General features: G+C 39.3%; 1 protein-coding gene across 5 annotated transcripts in view; it reads right to left on the bottom strand.

The window, feature by feature from the left end:
* Window positions 1-3,637: 3,637 nt before the first annotated feature.
* Window positions 3,638-25,643, bottom strand: part of Tfpi (tissue factor pathway inhibitor) — a 43,563-nt gene continuing 21,557 nt past the window's right edge. For 3 of the 5 annotated variants that reach the window (XM_038337190.1, XM_038337191.1, XM_042055456.1), the window contains 5 exons: window positions 23,809-23,847; window positions 16,021-16,197; window positions 14,755-14,847; window positions 5,169-5,348; window positions 3,638-4,245 (listed from right to left, as the gene is read on the bottom strand). In XM_038337190.1, coding sequence (XP_038193118.1) covers window positions 4,154-4,245; window positions 5,169-5,348; window positions 14,755-14,847; window positions 16,021-16,197; window positions 23,809-23,847 — 581 coding nt within the window. In that variant the 3' untranslated portion in view covers window positions 3,638-4,153. Of the gene's footprint in view, window positions 4,246-5,168; window positions 5,349-11,216; window positions 13,489-13,533; window positions 13,879-14,754; window positions 14,848-16,020; window positions 16,198-23,808; window positions 23,848-25,643 lie in introns of those variants that run through there. The other 2 variants (XM_038337193.1, XM_038337192.1) reach the window with 2 other exon arrangements.

Below are 25,643 nucleotides of genomic sequence, written 5' to 3'. Positions count from 1 at the left end.
CTGGGTGAGAAATTACATGTAGTCACTCTTGTTCCATGGCTCTGTCTGTGTGGACGAGCAGTAAGAAAAGAACAAGAGTTGATGTGTGAGCAGCTCGTTGGAGGCCCAAAAATCTCCTTTCCCAGAAAGGTTTAAAATAATTCATTCTATTTCTGGAGCAGAGTCAGATCACAGTGAAAACGATGGTTTCTCATCAAATGGTATCAATTTATGCTGGACGTGTTGTGAAATGCTTCACATTTTTGAATACTAATCTTCATTATGGAAAATGAAAGTTGTATTTAAATTTGTATTTGACATCTTGACCCATAGTCCATTTTTTAAGTGGCCAACTTTATATTTGAAAACAAACTAATCATTAAATTCAAAGATGACAGTCTTCAAGTTTTCCTATATAAAAGACATTATTACTCAACTATTGTCATTAATATAACTTGTGAAAGTTTTTAGCAATTTGTAATTTATTCTATTTTTTTTCAAATTTTCATTCATAAAAATAAATTCCCACAACCGTGTTCTCTAGAATATAAGTACTTATAAGTGTTAAGAGATTTGTAATACACATAATGCAGAAGTTAAAGAATAACACGGTATACTTTTAGAAGGAACTCTGGAGAACTGTAAAAGCAGCAAATGTCTGAGAGCTGACGAATTGGGGATCTGCAGTCTCACCCTGCCGCCTAGTGTTCTTATATTATAAAACGGGGCTTGTTGGCAAGAGCAAAAGCAAAATCCTATTTCCTTTTCACTAACGAAACAAATCTCAACAACTAGAAAAGATATGATGTCCTCTCTCTCTCTCTCCCCTCTCTCTCTCTCTCCCCTCTCTCTCTCTCTCTCTCTCTCTCTCTCTCTCTCTCTCTCTCTCTCTCTCTCTCTCTCTCTCTCTCTCACACACACACACACACACACATACTCTGAAATCTATGAATGCGTCAATGAAGATGGACTCCTAAACAGCTGATCAGGAGTGTAAATCGAACTTTCTACCACTCCTAACATGGTAAATGCTTCTCACATTTTGATAAGCAAGCTTAAGTTTGGAAGTATTTGTTCAAAGCTATCTGGCCAAAATCTTAATCACTAATAGGTTATAAAAAAATTGTTAGCCGGGCGATGGTGGCGCACGCCTTTAATCCCAGCACTCGGGAGGCAGAGGCAGGCGGATCTCTGTGAGTTTGAGACCAGCCTGGTCTACAAGAGCTAGTTCCAGGACAGGCTCCAAAGCCACAGAGAAACCTTGTCTCGAAAAACCAAAAAAAAAATTGTTCCAACCTAAAATTTGGCTGACCTTTCATAAAAGCCATACTTTGTGTATATTCATATCTTCAAGATCTAGCTCTTCAACCTTTTGATCACTAGAAAGAAGTCTCTGAGGAGTCATCCACTGAGCACAAATCAGTTTGCCATATTAAACATTCAGGTAGCAACCAGAATACAAAATTTGCCAATAGGACATTCTCTGCTCTTGAGAGTTTGCAGTGAATATTTTTATTGTTTGAAACCTTTGAATTTTTTATACATATATACCATTTAAATTGGATCATATCCACCTCACTCCATTCATCCAACTTGAGGCCCCCAACACATCTCGACCCGCATTACTTCCTAGCTCCCCCTTTCCTTCTCTCTCCTTTAATAACTCACTAGGTCTAGTGAGTGCTGCTTATGCACACACGTGTGTAAGGACATCCTCTGGGCTGTGGGAATTCATCAGTGTCTTCACTGTAGATACAGTGACTTTCTCTCTTCCTGCAGCTGTCAGCTCTCAGCAGTAACTCAGAGTAGAGGTTGGGGTCCTTTCCCTCCTCCGTGCTGTCACATGGGACTGGCTTGAGCCCGTGCAGGTGACCACGGAAGGCTGTTGTGAGCAGAGGACAGCATTTCATGGGGCTTCTCCAGTATCTGACTTACTACATTGTTTCCACTTCTCTTCATTGATGATGTGATTCTCGAGCTTTTGGCCAACGGGTAGGTGAGATGTTGGGTGTGTGGGGAGAGGATGAATTCCTGAGTTGACATAGACATGACCAAGACCCCGATGCTTCAGACCCACTGGGAAGGCAAAGCCATTCCCAGGTCAGGAATAGGGAAATGGCAAAGATTTCCCCTGGTGTGTGAGCTTTTGAGGCCAATGTACACAAAAAGTCTGAGGGAATGTTAAAAAAAACTATTTCAATATCTAGTCATCATCTTCCTAGGGTTTTTTCCTATGGTCAATAAGTGATCATCTTTCAAAGAGCATTACAGTGTTTCTATTTGTCTGGGAATCAAAATGGCTCAAACTGTGAGAAAATAGAGCATTATATTCATGTATACTGGAGATCAGAGTTTCCAGGTTTAATAAACATTCTTCCTGACCATGGACCTCTCTTGGATTTTTTTATTTATTTATGATAAACATATGTAAAGAATTTGACATAATATACTATCCCTAGCTAATTTCTGTATCTTGTCTTTTTATATTTACTGTAACACTAAGGCTGTTAGTATATGTTAAGTGGAAGCAACTGGGAGCGTTTAGGCCCTATTGATCACCTTAATAGAATGTTTTCAAAACTTGATCACTATGCTTCATGTTACTGACAATTTTGGTGCATGTTATCATCAGACTATCTGATCTCTATTTTGCTGCATGTTATTCAGGAAAAAAAAATCTTGAGTTTCATAAAAATTCATTCATTTATTGGAACTGATGCTAAACTTCACTTTTACATATATTTTTTTCACTATACAAAGTAATAATCAAATGTGAACTATTATTTGGTAAATCCCCCCCTTTTCTTTCACTTTCTTGTCCATCTCCCCCTCCTCCCTATTACCCTTTTGTATAATAAACCCCTGTGACCCACTCTGCTCAGCCCTCTTTTTTCCAGTGTTCTGAGTAACGTTCTCTAAGAAACTAGCAGTGTGGCTGGAGTAATTCAAGGGCTGGACTTGAGGGACTGAGAGTGGGAGTTTTACGTTGCACAAAGAATGTCAAAAGCATAATTATGGTCTCTGTGTTCAAATAATATAAAGTAAGAACTGCTGGCAGAGAAACCAAAGTCCTCTGAATAACTGACGAATCGTGCAATGCTTTCTTCTTTCTTCCGATGTGGGGCGAACCCAGTGTATTAAAATAGTTTGAACTGGAAGAATTTATATAACATAGAGTTACATAATTTTTATTGAAGAATGTTTAGTTTTATGCAATAATTGATGTGATGATTAATGGAAATACAAACATAAAAAGCTTACATGAGCTTTTTAAAGCTTTTTTTAATATGTGTAAATGTGTATCTGTGTGTGTGACACATCTGTGTGTGATGGCTGTGGAGACCAGAAGACATCAGAGCACCAGGGGCTGGAGGTGCAGGTGGCTGGTAGCTGCCCCAGGTAAGGACATCAGAGCACCTGGGGCTGGAGGTGCAGGTGGCTGGTAGCCATCCATCCAGCAGAAGTGCCAGGACATGAGTTCGTGTCTTGTAGGAGAGCGGTGCCTACGCCTAGCTACTCATTCATCTTTCCTGCCCTTCCATGGATCCTTGAGGCTTTGTGTGCTATCTTCTTTGACAATTAAGAAGTCATAATGTGTGACTGCACTTTAATAACTGAAAGAGATCATCGAGTTCTAAAGAAGAGAGCACATGCAGAGTGGAGCGGGGACAATGATTTTTATTTGGTTTTACAGCTCTGTATCTCAGAAGTTCTTTAGTAAACACCGGTGTGTAACAGTCAGGTTTATTGTTCAGGGTACAGTATTTTACTTCTTACACTGCTAAACTTGAAATCATTTGGGAAGGCTTAGACTATCAAGGGTACATAATGTTCATGATTACAACAAATGAAAGTATCTCTTCCAGTAGATGGTCACGACGGAAAAGAGAAAACGGGTTCGTGTGCTTAGCAGTAGGAGACCTTGTAGTTAAACAAGAAGTGGTTTGAAAGGGAGCAAGATGAAATTCACAGTAACCGGTTTATAAGTTGCTGCTTTACAAAAAAAGTACAATGGCTAAGGAAAACACACCCTTAACAAACACAGTGGCCTGGGAAATTAACTTTTATATATTCATCAAAATTATTGTAGTAGAAGAATAGACATCATAGTACAAATACCTTGTGGAAATATTTAGTATAACTAGAGTAACAATAGTGTGTTTATATCTCAACACTAGTCAATGGCTGCATACACTATTTTCACTGCAGGCTCCTTTCCTCTTTGGGTGTTAATTTTTCCGCCATTTAATATTCTTTTGGTGAAACCTGTAATAAGAACAGTAAATGATAATAGTGAAAAGAGAACACATATGAACTTATCTCAAATTTCCTCAAAGTCTTTCATTTGTCTCCGTGTTTTTGCAAAAAGTTCTAATTCTAAGAAAGTCATTTTGCATGTGAGAGTCACCAAAACTGGGTAAGTATGCTACAATTCATTTGAAAATACATGCTTATTTTTATTAAAAGGTAGATATGTGGTATATAAATGGTTATTAGACTAACACATTATTTTATTTAATTTCTATATTTTTCATAAATTCTTTGTGTTCTTTGTATTGTATCATTATATTCAAGGGAAAAGTCATCAAAATGTTAAAAGTTTGGTGTATTAAAAGAGAGCTTGCAAGAATTTTAATGTATTTCTAAAAAAAAATAAATTCTTAGCTCTTAAATATTTACGAAAGAAAATCGGGCTGAGAGGGGGCTCCGACATTAAGAGTGTGCCCTGCTCTTGCATGGGACTGGCTTCAGTTCCCAACGCTACTTTAGACACCCACACCTTTAGTTCTCAGAATCCGATATCCTATTTAGACTCTGCAAACACCTGCTCACACACATGGCATTCCCATATCCAGATGCATACACACACACACACACACACACAAACACACACACACACATATATATATATATACATATATATATAAATCTTTTAAAAATAAAAACTTAAAAATTTCAATCTATTTGAAATTGATAATTGTCCTGTAATACATATGGAGAATAATTATAGCTACCATACCTACTAAGATTATCTAAGTTTAGTTGGTAGGAGGGCAAATATTGGCTAAGAAATTATATTACTCCTTATAAGGAAATATTTGTTATTTCATAAGGTAAAGTATTTCATAATTTCAGCATAGTTATCATTCCAAATATTAGCAATTTAATGGGAAGAATGTCTTTTATACCTTTTTTACAGGCCCTCACACAGTCTTTCTTGGTAGTAAAATTATTGTTATTTCCCCCGCATCCAGTGTACTTAAAATGGCGACATTTCCCGGTGACTGAATTGTAGTAGAATCTCTTTTCACTGGCTTGACACGATCCACTGTCTGCTGGACTAAGACACCATGAAGGGCCGTTATATTCTAGAAGTAAAAAGATGGATAGAAGGATAGATAAATAAGTGAATGGATGAATGAATAAACAATTGAAAGTTTAATTTTAAATTTAAATCTTAAAATTGAAATGTTAAGACTCAAGAAAATATGGTAAGCCCACTGCATCGTGAACCTGGGCCTTCTTATTATGTATCCCTTGCAGATCAGTTTTACGGCATGCCTTCTGAATAAAGCAGGATCCAACAAAGATGAATGCGCAGCAAAGCCCAAGAGTCTCAATGACAGGAATATGCCTAAACAAATTGATGTCCATAATACCATGGTCTTTCTCCAATGAACAAAACAGAGTGCATTTGAAAGGCTTATGAAAAAGGCTTATGGTTAGTGTTTATGTGAACAAATTACTTATACACAATCAAAACAAGTTCTACTCAACGATTTACCTTCTGAAACCTTAGCTATATATTTACAAATGCATTTAAATTAGTATACATCCAATAAATTTTTCCATATTTCCATAGCAAAGTAAGTCACTAGTTTGGAGTAGATACTTCTTGTCTGTCAATAGGACCAGCAAATATTCAAAAACCAAGAACAGGCAACTAGGGTAAAAAGGATATTAAAACTGATAACTCTAATGTGAAAAATAATTGGAGCCGAGTAACATTTTTTAAAATTCCTTTGGTGATTTCTTTCAAGTAGGGCAAGCTGTTACTTCTCAACTGTCCAGCCATGCCTGGCGGTCGTAAGCGAAGGCTGCAAGCGAGGTGTTGGATGGCGATGGGCTGTGGAGAAGAACTTTGAGTGGCTTCGGCAGATGGTGGGTGTCACACAGAACGTACAGAGGAAGACTTGATAAACGTTTGTGGGCAGCAGATGCGGCTGTGAAGAGTCCAGGGGCCGACAGAGGCAAGCAGGTTGTGCGGAAAGCAAGCAGCAATCTTTTGGCACACAAACCCTGGTTGGAAAGTTCGGGGAAGAAGACAGCTGAAATGAAGCAACCCATCAGAGACGGCTTCATTCAAGAAACACATCTTTATCATCTCCTGCCTTCTAGACGTGAGTGGAAATCAGAATGTCTGGACGTCACTGGCATACCGAGTAAGAACCTGGGAAATCAGAGAGGCACTGGGGATGATGGAATAATATATAAGGAAGAATTTACAAAGGTAACGTGCAGAAGGTGAGACTTACACTCACATAAAGGATATTTAGTTTCATTTAGGTCTTTGGCTAAACATATAAAGGCTACTTTTGAAAAAAAAACCCTTAGCATCTTTAAAGTAGCATCCATAGTGTCTAGACTATTACCTTATATGTTCTATCTGCATCTTTGAACATGAGTGTGTCCCATGATAAACCTGAGCTAAGATCATGTGCCAGGAATGGGTTGTAAAGTTTCCATCACACGCTAGCACTTTCTGTTTAAGACGGTAATTCTAAAGGTAGGAGAGAAGTGTTGCAGGGGGGTCTGCCTATTGTCCAGAAACTCCAGTAGGTCTCCTGTGTTGTTTCATGACTCCCAGGTTTAGATGTGAATAGTCAGCAACCTCACCTCCTTTGTCTCCGTAACTTCCAAAGCCACCAACCAGGCTCAGAAACAGTGGCAGACTGGAAGCAATTGAATGACATTGAGAAGCAGGGATTTGCTACTTGTTTTATGGTTTTTCCCAGGAGGCACCACATATTTTTATAACAAATTATATAGAGAGGATATGTAAAGCATAAATTACTTTCACTTTGGTGTGTTCTCTACAAGATATGTCAGTCCACAGTAAGTTGCAATAATGCCTGTTAATGTACCCATATCTATAACAGTACCTTTCTTTACAAATGTTAATTACTGCGTTTTAATAGCAATGCCCACTCTAAGGCCCCTTATGTCAGGACAAAGAGAAATTTTCATTCTCTGAGAGTAACTCCTCCTCCACTTAGTGTATGGCCCGATGAAAGTTTAGCTTCATAATCAAAATCAAACATATTTCAAGTTGAAGAAAAGCTAATTTGACTATTGCCCCTTGACTGGAGGTAAGGAGGAAGAATGTTACCAGAAACCAAAAGCCCTGCGTCCCAGGTGAAAACTAGAACCAGAACAGGCATTTCTAGAGGAACACAAATCATAGTGTATATAACACAAGTATAATGGTATAATGGGCACATGGGCTCTAGCCTCTCTCTGCCTTGGAACATCTAATAATCCAAAAATATTTACTAATGGTCAATGAACTCAGAGACCAGTGGAAACAGGTTTAATGCAGCAGAAGGCAAGGGTCGTATGAAAGCAGGCAGTTAGGACTGCGGGTGCATCAGAAAAAGCATCATTGGCGATTTAACCATGCAAGACTTCACATTTCTGCTGCCTGTGCACAGTGACATGTGCATACGTGTCTAGCACAGCTCTGGGAGCAGAGGGCAGCGTGCAGATGCACACCACACACCTCTGCTCTCACACACTCGCTCCACTCGAAGGCATCTGCCCGAGAACGAACAGTGGCCGCTCTTATCTCCTTTTATTAGTCCTGATACCAGACCCTGTCTAGACAGATCCAATACAACCGACCTTTGACCACAACAGCAAGCATGTTCCTAATCCTAAAAGAATGTTATTTTCAGACAGGAATACAATTTGAAATTCATCTCTGAGCACTTTGTATATTGAAGTATTAAAAAAAAATCAAAACACTTTTCATTTTGGGAGGTTTTTTTTAATAAGGTGCTTGTTTCCCCAATACATAAGCTGCAGGCAATATTGAAGTGAACTCGTTGTTTTTAAGATTATGTTAATGCTGACTACCATTTGCTTTATTATAAATCACAGGTAAAATAAAGCAGACGGTTTATGCAGAACGTTTGGAGTCCTTGACTGGCCTCTCCATTTCCAGAAGTGAGAAAAATGGAATAGTTTTGTACCTCATGAAAAAAATAAGTTTGCCTATGCTCAATTAACAAACATATTCTAGGCAATAGGTAGACATTCACCTACTTAAGTTCCAAACGCTGAGATCTACAATAAAAGAAGATACATTTTCAAGTAGTTGCACAATGTGATTTCTTTGGTCTAGATTATGTTTGGAGACAGAAATTTACGGCAGGATAAAAAGACACTGACCTGGCCGGTTTCCGCTCGTGTTCCAAAGGGACATTAGTAGCCAGATGCGTTCGTTCTGTCTTGATCCCGCCATCAATAGCAAGTCGAGTGGATTTCGTCTCAAGGACTTCCTGAAAGGTTTTGCAGCATACCCCTCTCCCTTTTCTCTCTTGCTATTATTACCAGTGGGACTGCCAAAGTACAAGGTGGCAGCCCAGGGTCCGTTTTTCAAGGAAAATGTTTTATGTAAATTTACTTTAAAATTTATAGAGTGAACTTTGAACTTAATGCATGGAAACATTATTGAAATGTCTTATTCCCACAATACTTTCCTGTGTAGGTTCTCATTGTATTAAGCAAACTAGTATTTATGAACTACTTCATGACCTATGAATTTGTTTTCTTCTGAGATTTTGGGGGTGGGAGTTTGACTAATAAGTCATTCTTTTTTCCCCTATAAGTTGTAGTAAAGAGAAACAATTTTATTACAATGTTTATGAAAATTTAAATACTACCAAAACATAAAAAATATGAAACAAAGCATCTGCATAATGCCCTCCCCCAATTAAATTACTAACAATGATTTGGCAAATGTTTTTTCCAAAACCATTTGTATATACAAATATATGTTTATGTACTACATATTATTACTATTCTGAGTAACATGTGAATTCATATTTATATTTTATACCATTATATATTCTTTTAAATATATGCATAATAGCTCATCTATTCTACTAAACATCACTTGCATAGGATCCACTATGGCTTTAACTTTCAAATGCACTATTTTGTGTACTACTAATATGGAAAACCTGACTCTATTATTGCTTACTACTGGTGATAGGCTTCATCATAGTTACAATCATGTTAAGATGTTGAAAAATGTGTAACTTAAAATGAATAAAATATGCTAATTTGTATTACATGCCAAGATCCCAAATTCATGCATACATACATATATAATCACATAAATAAAAATGAAAATTATATATTATTTATCGGGCAAAGTACTAAGAGATTATGTGAGAAGAGATTACATAAATAGCTTTATGGGGATGTAAGCTCAGAAGTTTGCTAAGCTAAAGTTCTACAGACAGAGAAAAATTTGTGTTAAGGTCATTATATATTTCTGGACTCCTCCAGCAGATACTTAAAATCTTTTAGTCATTTGCTCCATGATGAATTTTTTACAAGTTAAATAATATTTATTGACAAGTTGATGTGGTTTTTTTTCTGTATGATATGATTATGGCCAACTTTTGCTGTTGCTGTTTTCAGTGTTTAATATTCCTAAATTGTAATGCTCAAGTTACTCAATAAAAATAGTTGACTAGAGTTCATTCAGTTCCCTCAGGGATAAATAAAATGCTGCAGACTGGAACCTGCACTGGCTGATGATGGGCAGTATGGCCACCATCTCCTCTGCCTTGAAGAAAACACACAGCCCTTCACCAGGCGGGCAGTCACTGACCCAGCAGAAACTGATACTTCCTTCAGCATTGAAAAACATGCAAGAGCTGCCCAGAAATTCCCTTGAGGATTGTTTTTCTTTCCCTGTGTGCACAGGCCACTTAGTAGAGGGTAAACTGTAGAGGTTGTGCATCCAGGAAACTTGAGACTGAAAGGTCATAGGAACAGACGGTAAGAAATCCTTCCTGGACAGGAAAGCCTATGCAGATTAAGAAAGAAAGAGAGAAACTAAGTAGGTACTTGTTTGCTTTCACCCAGAGTTGGCTAATCCATACTCAGAGCTCATTACGGTATCTATACTCAGGAACTTTTCTTAGCAATCCAGAAAGCAAAAAGGCTTTAGACAATGACAATTATGAAATTTTCAGGAACATATTTTTTTCCAATTAAGTGTTTTATTAGGAAATGTTATGTTTGGAAAAATGTACTTACGGTCAATACCATCATACAAGGGTTAGTATTTTCATCTTAAAACATTGTGCAGAGAGGCTGCAGACATGGCTCAGCACTTAATACCTGCAGCTCTTACAGGGGACCCACTTGGCCCTTTATCTGCGCTTCCAGCCCAGGAACTGATACTGGCTGCCTCAGGCAACGCACACACGAGATACAAAGACATGCATGCATGCATTCAAAGCTCCCATATACACACACAATAAATTTAAAAGTATTACATGGAGAACCCTCTATAGGAAAAGATACAGATCATGATTGCTGACCCAAGACGTGTGTCATAGACCTTTGTCTGTGCAGCTGGAGGTTTCTTGTCCTCTGTGTTTTTAATACGCTGGTTAGCTTTAACAGGAGAACGGGATTTTAACAATCAGAGAAATGGCAGAATACGGGTGAGAGCACACAAATCAGAATATTTCTAGTCTATCTGGAAGAGTCTAGAATAACTAAAGAACGGAACACAACAACGTGGATGGCAGAGAGTAACACTGGAAAAGCAGATTTAGAATATGCATGGAGAACTACAGGCAACTGAAGACGTCTGGAAGTGAGAAAGGAGGTCTTCCCCAGGGAGGTCTCGGCAGCAAGCATGTTTACCCTGAGAAACATGTCACCGTATTCATGTTTTAAATGTCAGCCTCTCCTGCCATACCCCGTAATATCTCATCACTGAAGCCTTCCCTTACCTGCCAGTTACATCTCCAAAGAACAAAACCACCGTCATATTTTCATTCTTCCATTTCCAGGTTCTATTACAATTCCCATCAGCCAGACAGATGAAATTATAAATTTCACTTAAATTAGAAAACACGTAACTCAGTACCTTGGGTCATAAAGGTGGACAGACAGGTATTTAATGCCTCCAATGATCGCAAATCAAATCCAGAGACACAGAAAATGAAATTTTACTTACGCTTTGATTTTACAAGCACTGTGTATTAATTCAGATAACTATAATGAATTAAGACTCTTCAGTTCAAGGTTACAGCCTTAGTTGTACTAAAACTATAATAAAAGATTCACTAGTAGGTATCTTTGAGCTATTTCTTTTATGTCTATATATCTTAGGTGAAGCTGGGTCATTGTTGTCATCACCAAGCTGGTCTTAAAAATCAATATTCTTGTTAATGACAACACAGGATGAAGAGCTTCACAAATACTGCGGGACTTTAAATACTTTATGACATACTGCATTCCACATGTAGCTAAGAACTAGAGGCTTCGAGAAGCTGCCTGCTTTTTTTTTTCAAGGGTACAAAACAAGTCGGGAAATTACAGAACTGGAATTAAGCTCCAATTCCACTTGTGAAGCCCGTGTCCTTGCCCACCCTGAGACAGCGCTCTAGAGCTAAGTAGAAAACACTTCTAGACTTGCCGAGCGAATATTTCAGTAATGTGATCAGATAAAGTCGGTGAATATTCATTATTTCTAACCCCCAAATCCCTTCTCCTCATCAATTGCCAATCAAAGAGACCCAAATGTGTCCATGCACCCTTCACGTGTGTGAAGTGGTGTTCGAGTCTGAACAGGGGAAAGGTGCCGAATTGAAACAGAAAACCCTAACAAGGCGGCTGGAAACTGGCCCTGGGCAGCAGTGCTGAGCCAAATAGCTCTCCGGCACCTGAAGGCAGGAATCATTAGGTTGGCGTGTTCCACCTGGCGTCATTCTGGAAATCACAGAACACAGCCAGGCCTTTATGTCTCCATGATCAGATGCATACCAGCGAGCAAGCTCCTGGCATTCACATGACTGAAAACTGGGAGCACAGCCCTGTGGTGTTGCGAAAGGTAGACTTGGGGCTCTTTAGTGGTGCCTCTCACTTCATCTCTGCAGAGATCATCCAATCTTGACAGAGAAAGGCAACACTCGGAGAATTAAGACGGAGTAGCGCAGATATTTCTAAACTAATTCTTAATCCTCATTTATCTTTTGGCTGTCAATACAAAATTCGTATTCCAATATGTATTCTCCTACTGTTTTAAGAACAAGAAATCTTGACAAATTAGTAGCGCTGGTTAGTGGTCTGGTCGGTATGAATACGCAACTAAGTTTTTGGTGTGGCCCTATAATTGTCACAAACTTAAATTTCTATGATTTTATTCGGTGCGAATGTCATTTAAACTAATTTGGTTGACCCCAGTGAAGCTGTCCGTTTCGTCTCTAGTAAGAGTATCTGTTGACATTTGAGAAACACCTCTCTGGAGGGCTGTGCTATCTGGGACAGCCGTGGTCTTTGATTAGACTCAGAATTGTCTGTGAAGAGATCTGCCAGGTAGGCAGGGCGACAGCTGCGACTCTGGCAGAGGAAGTGCCACATTCTTGCTCCGTGCCAGTGCTCCTGCCAGGAAGTAGAAGGCCCGGTGTGAGCTCTGCTAACGCTGTCTATTTATGGAAAGCCAGCTCGCCAGGGTGTCCGCACAAGCCATCAGGTTTACTATGCAGGAATACGTAGGATGAGATAGACTCTAGGCTTCTCGGCAAGCGTACATTTGAAGGCCACCACACTTGCTTCAAACTGTGTGTGCTTGTTGATGAAATGAAGCTTACAGCACTGTCCACAGAGCTCATGATGTATGCATTCATGGGGTATGCATTTAAATGTGTAATTCTCTAGTTGGTAGGGGGATGTTTTCCCAGAAATTTTACATAACTGCAATATTCCTCTGCGTGTGATCAGTATCTTCCAAGAGAACATAGAAGTGAAAATATTGTATTGCGGATCTCTAACATAAACACGTCAGCAGTGACACTTTGATTATTGAATAGCTTCTCTGTCAACATTATTCCTCTTCCAAAAGGCCAATGACAATGATATATATACATATGTATGTGCACGTATATATATAATTATATATGTATTTGTTTCTTTTCCACCATTTTCTATGTATGTGGAGCTTGACCCCAGGTCATATGTTAGATAGAGTCAGGAGAGAGTTTCAAGTGGCCACAGGGTCTTCTTTATTACATCTAGTCATTCTCCCTTGACCTGGAGGCTGGCATGAAGCAGAACAGCCCTGGAGCAGTACTTAGGTGCTTGCTTTCTCATTCAGAGACCAAGTGCTGGAGACGGATTAGCAGTAGTAGGCTTTTGAAGTCTACCCAAAGATGAGCTTTTTCAAAATATCATAAAGGTGATGGAGTCCCAAGGCCACTGTTAAGAGATGATGTACAGAGGCAAAGTGGGCTGTGAGAATTTGGAAAATAATTTATTTTTTTCCAAGAACAGCCAAGTCTACCCCTAAAGACACAGAACCAATATGATTAGTCTTTCTTTCCTAGTTAGAAGTTTAAAGCTAGACATAGTAAAAAGACTATGTTGGGAATGCTAATATTAGAACTTTATTAATTACGAGTATAAAAACATCAAGTATATGATCTAAATATTAAGTAAACCCAAAGGTGATGCATAATAGGTTATACATAAAATGCTATCTAACCCTAAAACTAAGAAATGTGAGTACGTGAAGGCAGAAGATGTTCAGAAAGACTCGGTAAGTACAATCAGCGTTCTTCCAACCACCATTGGTTCCTTCTTTTGTAACTGTGGATCACAAAATTAATAAATAAAACATGTAAGTCGCCTATCATATGCTTACCATTGAGGCAAATGCTGGAACAGAGGCAAGTGATGAATGACCGTACTCAAACCCTTGTAGCACAGTAACTTGAGCAGAGCGAGCACATCAAGTGATAGACACACTGAATGAATCAGACTGGGTAGCCAGAGTCAAGGCAGAGGAGGGGGGCTTCTATCCAGGAGTGAGTCCACAGACAAGAAGATGAGCAGGCCAGTGAATAGCAGTTGGGAAAAAAAATGCATAGACTGTTCCATGGAATGAACATAGATAACTTGTGACTGAGAATAACTCAATGGGCAGAAAGTCTTGTATTTAAAAGCCAGTTTGTTAAAAATCTAGGATAGGCAAAAAGCTAACAGAAAATGCTGACAAATTCAAATGAAGTAATCAGGCCAAATTAATACAAGCAAAGAATGCATCATATACACATTTTTTACATGTTAATACACAGAAGCCCAACTTCAAAACACATTTTAAAAGAGATTAAGGAAATGACTACCTTTATGAGATTAAGTGCCTTAAATTCATCAAATATCTATATTTTAACATACTCTCAAATAATAAAATCATTATTTTTTTAAAAGATAATCCTAACACGCATCCACTTCTGTTGTTACCATAATATACTCATAAAATAATAATAAAAGCAGGGCAGTGGTGGCACACACCTTTAATCCCAGCATTCAGGAGGCAGAGGGAGGCAAATCTCAGTGAGTTCAAGGCCACCCTGGTCTACAAAGTGAATTCCAGGATAGTCAGGCTTGTTACACAGAGAGACCCTGTTTCAAAAAACCAAAAATAATAACAATAGTAATGATAATAATAATAAAGATTCTTACCCCAACGGATGGGCGATTTGGTAGATTGGGTAATCAAAGTGTTATTTACAGTATTTCGTTCAGGTACATAGTTGACCATCGGTAACTCATTCACTGGGGAAAAAAAAAAAAACAACACAAGCAATTACAATCTGAAAACAGAATTTCGTATCTTTATGTACAAGCAAATGCAACTGTTGGCTTGAGAACAGCAGACTTCTATTGCTTAGGGGTCTTAGCTGGGATCATCCTTATGGATTTCTGAGAAATTCTCTAGTATCAGGAGAAGGTGCCCAAAATGGCCTTGCTCTGTAGTCAGATTGATAAATATCTTAAATGTCATCATAGAACCTTTATCCAGCAACTGATGGAAACAGAGGCAGAGACCCACAGCGGAGCATTGGGCTGAGCTCCCAAAGTCCAGTTGAAGAATATGAGCAAAGAGGTCAAGACCATGATGGGGACACCCACTGAAACAGTTTACCTGAGTTAGTGGGAGCTCACCAACTTCAGCCAGACAGAGAAGAAACCAGAATATGACCAAACTAGTCCCTCTGAATGTGGGTGACAGTTGTATGGCTGGAGAAGACTGTGGGGCCACTGGCAGTGGCACCAGGATTTATCCCTACTGCTTGTACTGGCTTTTTGGGAACCCATTCTCTAGATGGATACCTTGCTCAGCCTGGATACAGTAGGGAGGGCCTTGGACCTTCCCCTCTCTGAAGCGTGGATGAGGGGTGAGGAGGGGCAAGTGCAGGGTACGGCAGGAGGGGAGGGAGTGGGAGCTGGGATTGGTATGTAAAATGAAAAAAAGATAGTTTGTTTTCTTTTTAAAATAAAATAAAAAGAACAGCAGACTTGTTGCAATTTGGTCCCCCTGCAGTTCTAAAGTAGCAAAAGAGGAATTTTAAACACATACGCATGTTAAGATTTCCACTTGTAAATGTGTAGCTAGTGACCAAAATCCTGCAACAGTCCATGTATAAGGTTTCCCTTTATTATTTTATGAGTAATTATTAACCTCATATTTCAGCCGTTGTGCTGCGTGCAGACCGCAGTCCTCTGAGGAGAGACAGGGAGCCACCATATCTGATAACGTTATGGGGTTTAGGGGAACTGTAGAGATGCCTTAGTTATCTGTATTTATTTTTTTAACATAGTTGGGAATCTCTTTTAGAGCTAGTTTCTGTTTGTGCAGCTTAGCCAGAATCCAGGTACATGCTCACAGAGTCCTCATCTCAGATGACCCCTGTAGGCGGCCCCAACCGAGACGAGCCGGGAGCTCACCTGCGTCCTCACAGGTGCTCCGGCATGCGTCCAAGGTCTCGAAGTTGTTCTGGTTGCCCAGGCACCCACCATACTTGAATTGTTCGCACTGCTTTGACTGTTTGTTGTAAAAATACCTAGTAATGAGGCCTCGGCAGATTCCAGGATCCTCTTCCAAGAAGCAGAAATCCGGCTTCCCTAGAAACGACAAAATACATCAGGAAGAAATATCCTTCCTTTGTTATTATCATTTAGCTATTTAATGAAATTTATAATCAACATATTTGGAAGATAAATTTAAAGCCAATTTTAAAAGGTTAAAGGTTAAACCAGAAGGTAATGGTTATCTCAATCAACATAAATAAAATTACTTAATTTAAAACTAAACCATTATCTAACCCTTGAGTACTTGGAATAAGGAAGATGAAACTATTTTTTTATTTTTTTTTTTTTTTTTTTGGTTTTTCGAGACAGGGTTTCTCTGTGGCTTTGGAGCCTGTCCTGGAACTAGCTCTTGTAGACCAGGCTGGTCTCGAACTCACAGAGATCCGCCTGCCTCTGCCTCCCGAGTGCTGGGATTAAAGGCGTGCACCACCACAACCCGGTGAAACTATTTTTTATATTTTTATCTGGCATTTCAGTTCTAAATTTCTTTTATGAGATTACAGGGAATTATTATTAACATTTTCATGAACCAATAAAATAAAGGCTGGTGGGTTGATACAGGCTGACGTTGCTTTAGAAGTACAAAATATTATGGTAAGTTTTGCTTTAACAATTTCTATTAAGTTTAATGCACTACTATTAAAGAAAAGTCGATTGAAGTGTTGGGAATCTCTAGGAATGGAATACTGTGTTAGTTCTTTAAGACTGCTATAGAAGCTTTAAACATTAGAAAGGATCTTAGGGCTACAGAAGTTGACCTGGCTATTCTTGGAAGTTCCTGAATTCTTATGCTGGAATTAATATCTGTGCTCAGTATGTCACCCTCCACTGTTGGGTCTCTCCCTCCCTCCCCACCCTCTCTTTTCTTGTTCTTCCAAGCACTGGGCTGGACCAACAATGTAGAGGCAGAAAGGAAATACATGTTCAGGGATTAGAAGGACTTTTGCAAAGTCTGACAGCCTTCCTTTGATCATGCTCCAAAACAGGCTAGACACAGCTGTCACAAAAGCTGCAATATTGTGACCTACATTACAATCTCTATCTACATGCATACTGTGAAGAGAATCGAGTTCGTTTTCAAATGTATTATGCTCAAAAGTCTTACTGCACTTGAATATTTTGGACAAGGCTCCAATTCCTCCAATTTCTCCTATAAATATGCTTCTGGGGTAACAAAATGAACTATGATACCTTTCCATGTCTTAAAGCAACTTCTTTTTTTATATCAGGAAGTCGGTGCTCACAAGTGCTCTACTATCTAAAGAGTGTGTATCCCATGTACTTCAGGCACAGAGCCCAGAGTCCCCTAAGCTGGAAGTGGCCTGAAAGTCTCCTCCCTGAGGGCTAGTTCTCAGAGTACTGGAAGGCACCGTTCAAGCTTCAAGGGAGGGAGATGACCAACAGTCCTACCCAGCTATACCACCTATAAACAAAAATGACCGGAATGACACAGTGACCCTAAGTGCAATAGAAGCACACATATTGACAGTGACCAACAGCTCTATAACCTTAGGATACCTCAGAGCCCACTAAACAGAGAGAAACCATGCCTGATTCCAGAGACCTAGCCAGCTACCCAGGGATAATGAAGTCATGGGTTTAGAGAACCTATAACCACCACCACTGTAATAAATCAGCATAATCCCTAACTACATTCTCACTATGCACAGATAAGTGTCATCCTCACCCTGGGTCAAGGAAACTTCTCTTTGCAGCAGGAGACCATTACAGAAAACCACACCTAATCTAAATGCATATTTATGAAGATCAATCTCTACTGACACATCTACAACACAATCCCTACACCTAAGGCTAAGGGATCACTGTGGAAGGGTGGAAAGAATGAATGTAAGACCCAAGGAAATAGTTTGCTATAAGATTGTGTCTCCTAGGAAAGCCACACTGATAAACTATCACCAGCATGAGCTGAACAGTACAAGCACAACAGTCATGCTAAATATGACCTGGGGGAGGGTCATGAGTGCTCATCCCTGCACGAAGAACTATAGGCAACGGAAAGTGTGAGAAACAGACTCCAGGAAAGAGCACACCGATTAGTTATCCAGTGCCAAACAGCTGGCCCTGGAAACATATGCCTGTATACATATGTATATATGTACATACATATGTGTGTTACATTATACAAATTAATCAGATTGTACTTGTGCATTTATGCATTTATGAATATATATTATGTATTTGGAAACATATGTTATATGTTTAGGAACATATAGATGTGTGTGTGTGTGAGTGTGTGATTGCAAGAGTTTGCTATGAGATTGTGCCTCATAAGAAAGTCAGAAGGCTATACTCAAAGTCTCACCAACATGACTGATATATGTATATATCAGCAATTAATGAAAATAACAGCCATGAATTTGAGGCAGACCAAGGAAGGGTATATGGGAAGGTTTGGAAGGAGGTAAAGGTGTGGTTATATTATAATCTCAATAAATAGAAGAAATGAAACAAGACCAGCACTCATTAATGTTAGCGAGAGCTGAAGAAGAATTTAAAAGTTCTTATTAAAATATCATTTTAGTAAAGAATAAAAATCTGTTTTCTATAACTTCTCAACATGTAAATTGGAAGTTAACTTGGTTTCTTGTTGTCTCTTAAAGTAAATGTCAGTGAAATTCTTATGTTGTATGAAACCAACCACACTGAACCTCATAGAAGAGAAAGTGGGAAGTACACTTGAACACACTGGAACAGGAGACCGCTTCCTAAATATAACCCCAGCAGCACAGACACTGAGAGAAACAATTAATAAATGGGACCCCCTGAAACTGAAAAGCTTCTGTAAAGCAAAGGACACGGTCAACAAATCAAAACGACAGCCTATAGCTTGGGTCACCAACCCCACATCAGACAGAGGGCTGATCTCCAAAATAGACAAAGAACTCGAGAAACTTGACAACAAAAGAACACATAATCCAATAAAAGGGGTCGAATCTCAAATGGCTGAAAGACACTTAAGGAAATGGTCAACATCCTCAACTATCAAATGCAAATCAAAACAACTCTGAGATTCCATCTTACACATGTAAGAATGGCCAAGATCGAAAACACTGATGATAGTTTATGTTGAAGAGGATGTGGGGTAAAGGGAACACTTCTACATTGCTGGTGGGAGTGCAAACTTGTGCAGCCGCTTTGGATATCAGTATGGCAATTCCTCGGAAAATTAGGAAACAATCTACCTCAAAACCCAGCAATGCCACTTTTGGGTATATACCCAAAGGATGTTCAATCATACCACAAGGATATGTGCTCAACTATGTTCATAGCAGCATTATTTGTCATAGCCAGAACCTGGAAACAACCTAAATGTCCCTCAACCAAACAATGAATAAGAAAATGTGGTACATCTATACAACAGAGTACTACTCAGCAGAAAAAAAAGAGAAAAAAAATCTTGAAATTTCCAGGCAAATGAATGGATCTAGAAAAAAAAAATTAGTGAGGTAACCCAGACCCAGAAAGACAAATATAATATGTACTCACTCGTAAGTGGCTTTTAGATATAAAGCAAAGAAAACCAGTGTAAGAAGAGACTGATCGTTCATTTTTCTGGCTACCCAGACCCAAATAATCATGCAGAAACTATATTAATTACAACACTGGCATATTCCTACCTAGCTCTTATATCTTAAATTAACCCATTTCTATTGTTTTACATTTTACTATGAGACTCGTGGTTTGTTACCTTGCTTCTTGGGCAACTACATGGCATCTGCCTCCTTTGGCAGCTACATGGCATCTCCTTAACTTTGCCTACTCTCTCTCTCTCTCTCTCTCTCTCTCTCTCTCTATATATATATATATATATATATATATATATATATATATATATATGTTAGGATTTCCCACCTGACTTTACTCTGCTAAGCTACTGGCCAAAAAGCTTTATTCATTATCCAACAAAAACAACACATATAGAGGATATCCCACATCAAACCAACCTCCAGCCCTCAATCCCAGAGAACCTAGACAACAAAGAGGACACTAAGAGAAACATACATGGATGTACGTAGGAAAGAGAAAAAAGGCAAGATCTCCTGAGTAAATTGGGAGTGTGGGAGTCACGGGAGAGGGCAGAAGGGGAGAGGGGAGAAAGGGAGGGGAACGAAGAAAAATGTATATAGCTCAATAAAAATAATAAAAAAGAAATTTTTATGTTGTTCCCTTTTTCAAATTTAAGTGAATTTTTTGTATACAAAATGATAGCTTCAAGCATATACATTATGGAGTAATTAAATCTGGATAATTAGTGGATTACTCCTCATGACTGTAACATGTTTAGACTGAGAACACAAGGAACATCCACTCTCTCAGCTGTCACAAGAGTTAAACAGATGACTGTTAACTGAAGTCCACGCTATATGGTAGATCCTTTAGATGTTCCCTCCCATGCAGTAACTCTATGTGGTTCCCTCTCCCCCACACAGTCTTGGTAACAATGCTACACCTACTCATAGATCACCTTTCCAAGGCTCCATGCTGTATATTGCCTTCAGCATGATGCTCACCAAGTCCATTGCAAGTTACAAGATTTCCTTCTTATCCATGACCGAATAGTTCCACACCATGTGGAATATGACACATTTTCTGTCCCTTTATCTGCAGACTGAACCTTCAGTTCATTCCATATAATTCTTGCAGAATATGACTTCAGTGAATGGGATGTGCAACCTATTCTCCTTGATACGTACTGAGTGGTGGGGCTGATCGCTAGACGAAACAGTATCTCTATTCCTAACTCAAAATTGAGATCAGGAGCATCCGTACTGTTTTCTCTGGTTGCTGCTTGGATTTAACAGCAATGAAATGACAGCCCATTTGAGTCTGGATTTGTTTCTTTGATGGTTCGTGTTGTGAAATCATTTCCTATCATATATATTCCTGTCCTCACTATGATATGTAATTGTGTCACGTACACAAAACAGGAAAACCGGCTTTTGTAAATTCTAATGTTTTAAAGGGAAAAACATATATTCAATTTTCATTTTGATTAATTTTAGAATATAACTTTTTGTGAAATTTAAAGTAATCTTAAATATACAAATTTTATTCATGAAATGAATTAATGAATGAGACATATTGCATATGAAAAACAAAAATTATAATATAATTTATGCTGATGATCATTATTAATAAATTCTATATGGAAGCTTTTTTCTGAGACTCCCCCATCAAACTACATGAACTTATTTTAGGAGAAAGTTGAGAATGTACACATGTAAAATAATTCCTAGGTCTACAAATTAAAATTAAAAATAAAACAGGATATAAATAAGGTAATTCTCCATATTCCTGAAAGTGTCACCCTCCTGGAACTGCATACACTCTGCGGTAAATGGTCCTCAGTTGTGCCTGAGTAAGCATATTGACACAAGCCATGCAGCATCTTTCCTGGCCACAGAAACATAATGTCAAGTTCTCTGCATGCCCACACACCATGCATTGCTTAAGACTAAGCTTTCCTCCTGGGGAACTGGCCTGAATCTTCATTACCTTTTGATTTTCTTTTGATATCTTGTAATAGTGTCATTATCATTAAACCTGGGAATTGATTTGTCCTGCTTCAATGCTAGGAAATATATCAACTTCAATTTGATGGGACTTTTACTACGGAGTAACTATAACAACGAAGCACTTCTAACATTCGTATGTTCACAGCATTAATCTTTTTCATATTTAATACTTAAAGTGACTGTTTCTTGAATTCCAGAATCTATTTTAGCATTCTACTCATACAGTAAACATTTCCTGGCATTTAATTTTTCTCTACTTCTATGTTTTAAAAGAAATCTTAGGGGCTGGAGAGATGGCTCACAGGTTAAGAGCATTGCCTGCTCTTCCAAAGGTCCTGAGTTCAATTCCCAGCAACCACATGGTGGCTCACAACCATCTGTAATGGGGTCTGGTGCCCTCTTCTGACCTTCAGACAGAATACTGTATACGTAATAAATAAATAAATATTTTTTAAAAAAGAAATCTTAGTATTTCAACGTTGCTACTTCTGTTCACACACACAAAAAAAATCTTCAATCAGATATCTTCTCGATAGAGGGAACCATTATGGGGTGAGGGAGAAAGTTGGTGCTAGGGAAATTCCTGGGAATCCACACAGACGACCCCAGCTAAGACTCCTAGCAGTAGTGGAGAGAGTGCTTGAACTGGCCTTCCCCTGTAATCAGATTAGTGACTGCCCTAATTGTCATCATAGAACCTACATCCAGTAACTGATGGAAGCAGATGCCGAGACCCGCAGCCAAGCACTGGGCTGAGCTCCTGGAGTCCAGTTTGAAGGGAGGAAGGAGGGATCATATGAACACGGGGGTCAAGATCATGGTGGGGAAAACCACAGAGACAGCTGACCCGAGCTAGTGGGAGCTCACAGACCATGGACTGACAGCTGGGGAGCCTGCATGGGACAAAACTAGGCCTTCTGAGTGTGGGTGACAGTTGTGTGGCTTGATCTTGTAGGGGGCAGGGCTGACAGTGGAACCAGCACTTTTCCCAGGTATATGAACTGGCTTTTTGGAGCCCATTCCCTATGGTGGGATACTTTGCTCAGGCTTGATACAGGGGGTAGAGCCTTGGTGCTACCTCAACTTGGTATTCCAGACTTTGTTGACTCCCTAAGGGAGGCCTTACCCAGTCTGAGGAGTGGATTCGGGGGGAGGGGGGAGGGAAGCAAGAGGAGGGGGTGGGAGAAAGGGAGGGAAGGGAAACTGGAGTTGGTATGTAAAATATTAAAAAATTAAAAAATTAAATCTTCTTTCACTTGTAGACAAACTCATTTTATAAATATATTGTTTTCTTAAGTGCTAACAATGACTACGACCTTACTTAACTGGAGGACTGAACACTGTTACCAATATCAATTCAATATTTGAAGGGATATGTTTTTAAATTATAAATAATCACTTTTATTTGTTATACAAATTGTGATTGAGTTTATTTCATTTGTTTGCTTGTTTGTTTTTTTTTTTCTTTCAAGGTAGACAGATCTCTGCAAGTTCGAGACCAGCCTGGTCTACAGAGCAAGTTCCAGGACAGGGTCCAAGCTACACAGAGAAACCCTATCTCGAAAAAAAAAAAAAAAATCCCCAGTGCACTGGAGAACTAAAACAAGACAATCAAGAGCTAACTCGCTGTCTGCATGTTGTTAAAACAGCCTGTGTGGCTCTAGACCGGTGGTTCTCAATCTTCCTGCAACGACCCTTTAATACAGCTCCGCCCGTTGTGGTGACCCCCCCCAACCATAAAATAATTTAGTTGTTACGTCATAACTACAATTTTGCTATTGTTACGAACTGTAATGTAGACATCTGATGCGCAGGATACCTGATGTGCCACCCCTGTGCAAGGGTTGTCCAACCTCCTGCAAGAGAGTCCCCACCCATGGGTTGAGAATGAGTGGTCTAGAGAGCCTGTGACGTCAGACTCGCAGCCCGTGGAGCCGCCCTACTGAACAGGGTCTGCAATGTCCAGGCTGTCACTGTATCCACCAGAGGAAACATTGTCTCTGATGCTGCACAGATTCAAAGTCAATACACAACAGCGGTCTATAAAAACGGAATATCCAGCTGTCTTAGATAAACGCTACTAGTTTTCACATAAGCGAAAGTGTACCTGCTGCGGATATTGTCTTCACGGGCGTCTTTCTATAACCTGTAAAGAAAGTATGTCAATGAGAGGCCATCACTTAAAATACTATGAACTTGACCCTAAACAAGAACAATTACATTAATATTATCCTCACACAGATGTCTTAATGACTTCTTTATTTTTATTTATAGATGATTGTAGTCATTTTTCCCCCACCACAGCCGCCCACCGCTGCCTCCTCCTTCTCCTCCTCTTCACCTTAGCCAAAGTCTTTGGGGACCTGTAGGCCAGGAGCGTCTCCTCCGCCCCACACTGTAGGGACAGCGCTCCGACAGGCCAGGACAGGACAGGCCTCCCTCGCCACCACTGCTGCCTACAGCCCAGTCATTTTTGTTTGTTTGCTTTAGTCCTCTTGTTATTTCTTGTCGTAGTCTCTATCAAATGCAGCATTTTACAAATGCTATGCAAAAACTCTACCACTGGGTTGAACCTCCAACTCGCACTTCCTCGTCTGGACATGATTTTAAGTGATAGATAAAAATGTAGACTTATACATAGTGATAGGGTGTTATTTCACATTTCAATACCTGGGTATATTAAGTAATGTTGAGGTGAGGCTAAATATGTCTATCCCCTCAAATATAAATCAGTTCTTTTTATTGAAACCTTTTAAACTCTTCCGTGCAGCTTTTGGAAGGTGTAATATCTCGCTGCCTGTAGCTCTCCTGCTATATGCATCAGGATCAGGCAAAACTACCAATGATAAAATTTGTAAACACTGTTAAAATGTTATGAAATTATGATGCAACATACATTATCACATGTTTTATAGACCTACATCAGTAAAATCAACACCAAAGCTAGGTTTGGTAAAGTCTGCATAGCATACATGAAATTTGGAATTTTTTTGTAGTATTAAAATTCCAATAAGAATAACACATTTCAGCCAGGTGGTAGTGGTGCACACCTTTAATCCAAGCACTCGGGAGCAGAGGCAGGCGGATCTCCGAGTTCAAGGACAGCCTGGTCTACAGAGCTAGTTTCCAGGACAGACTCCAAAGCTACAGAGAAACTCTGTCTTGAAAAAACAAAAAAGAAAAAAAGAAGAGGAATGAGATGTTTCTAGGTCAGTCTCAGAAGTGCTAAGCTGACTCACATGGCAGAAATTTGTACATTTAATATATTTATCTTCAGAGCCTAACAGTCAATTCTCTGATTCATTATCTTCCAAGAAGCGTGCTTTTATCTTCCAAGAAGCGTGCTTGCAGAGTGTCCTGTTTATAAAACAGGTGCAGCCAAGTCTGTATGAAAAACAATGCTTTTCCTGTCAGCCTAGCCCGCAGATAAATTAGCTGCACTCATGTCAATGAATCTATGAAATTCTCTGTGAACTTCAGGGTCCCTTCCCTTTCCACCATGGAGTAGACCCCAAGATGATAAATGAGGCTTCATAATTTTATGATAACTGATAAGAAAAAACTCAAAAACAACAGCTGACTGGGAAATCTAGGAATGTAAACTGTCGTAGAATATTTGTCTAACTATGCAAAGATGTGCTGCATTTGTCTAACTATGCAAAAATGTGTTGCTGTTTTACCTTGCCTGCCTAAGGCACCTGATAGTTCTAATCAAAAGCTGAATGGCCAAAAGCAAGGGGAGAGGTAGAGGCAAGACTTCCGGGTAGAGAGAGTAAGTTGGAGGAGGAATTTAGGCTCCAGGAAAGAAAGAAAAAGAGACCACAGAGACACCAGGGGCCAGTCATATACAGAGGAAGCAGGAAGTAGGTCATATTGAATGAAAGAAAAGGCAAAAGACCCAGAGGCAAAACACAGATGACTAGAAACAGATTACAACTGGTT

Source organism: Arvicola amphibius, chromosome 7, assembly GCF_903992535.2.
Source record: "Arvicola amphibius chromosome 7, mArvAmp1.2, whole genome shotgun sequence".
NCBI classification, from domain to species: domain Eukaryota; kingdom Metazoa; phylum Chordata; class Mammalia; order Rodentia; family Cricetidae; genus Arvicola; species Arvicola amphibius.
The sequence above is the reverse complement of the archived record's forward strand: the minus strand, read 5'-3'. Positions and strand labels throughout refer to the sequence as shown.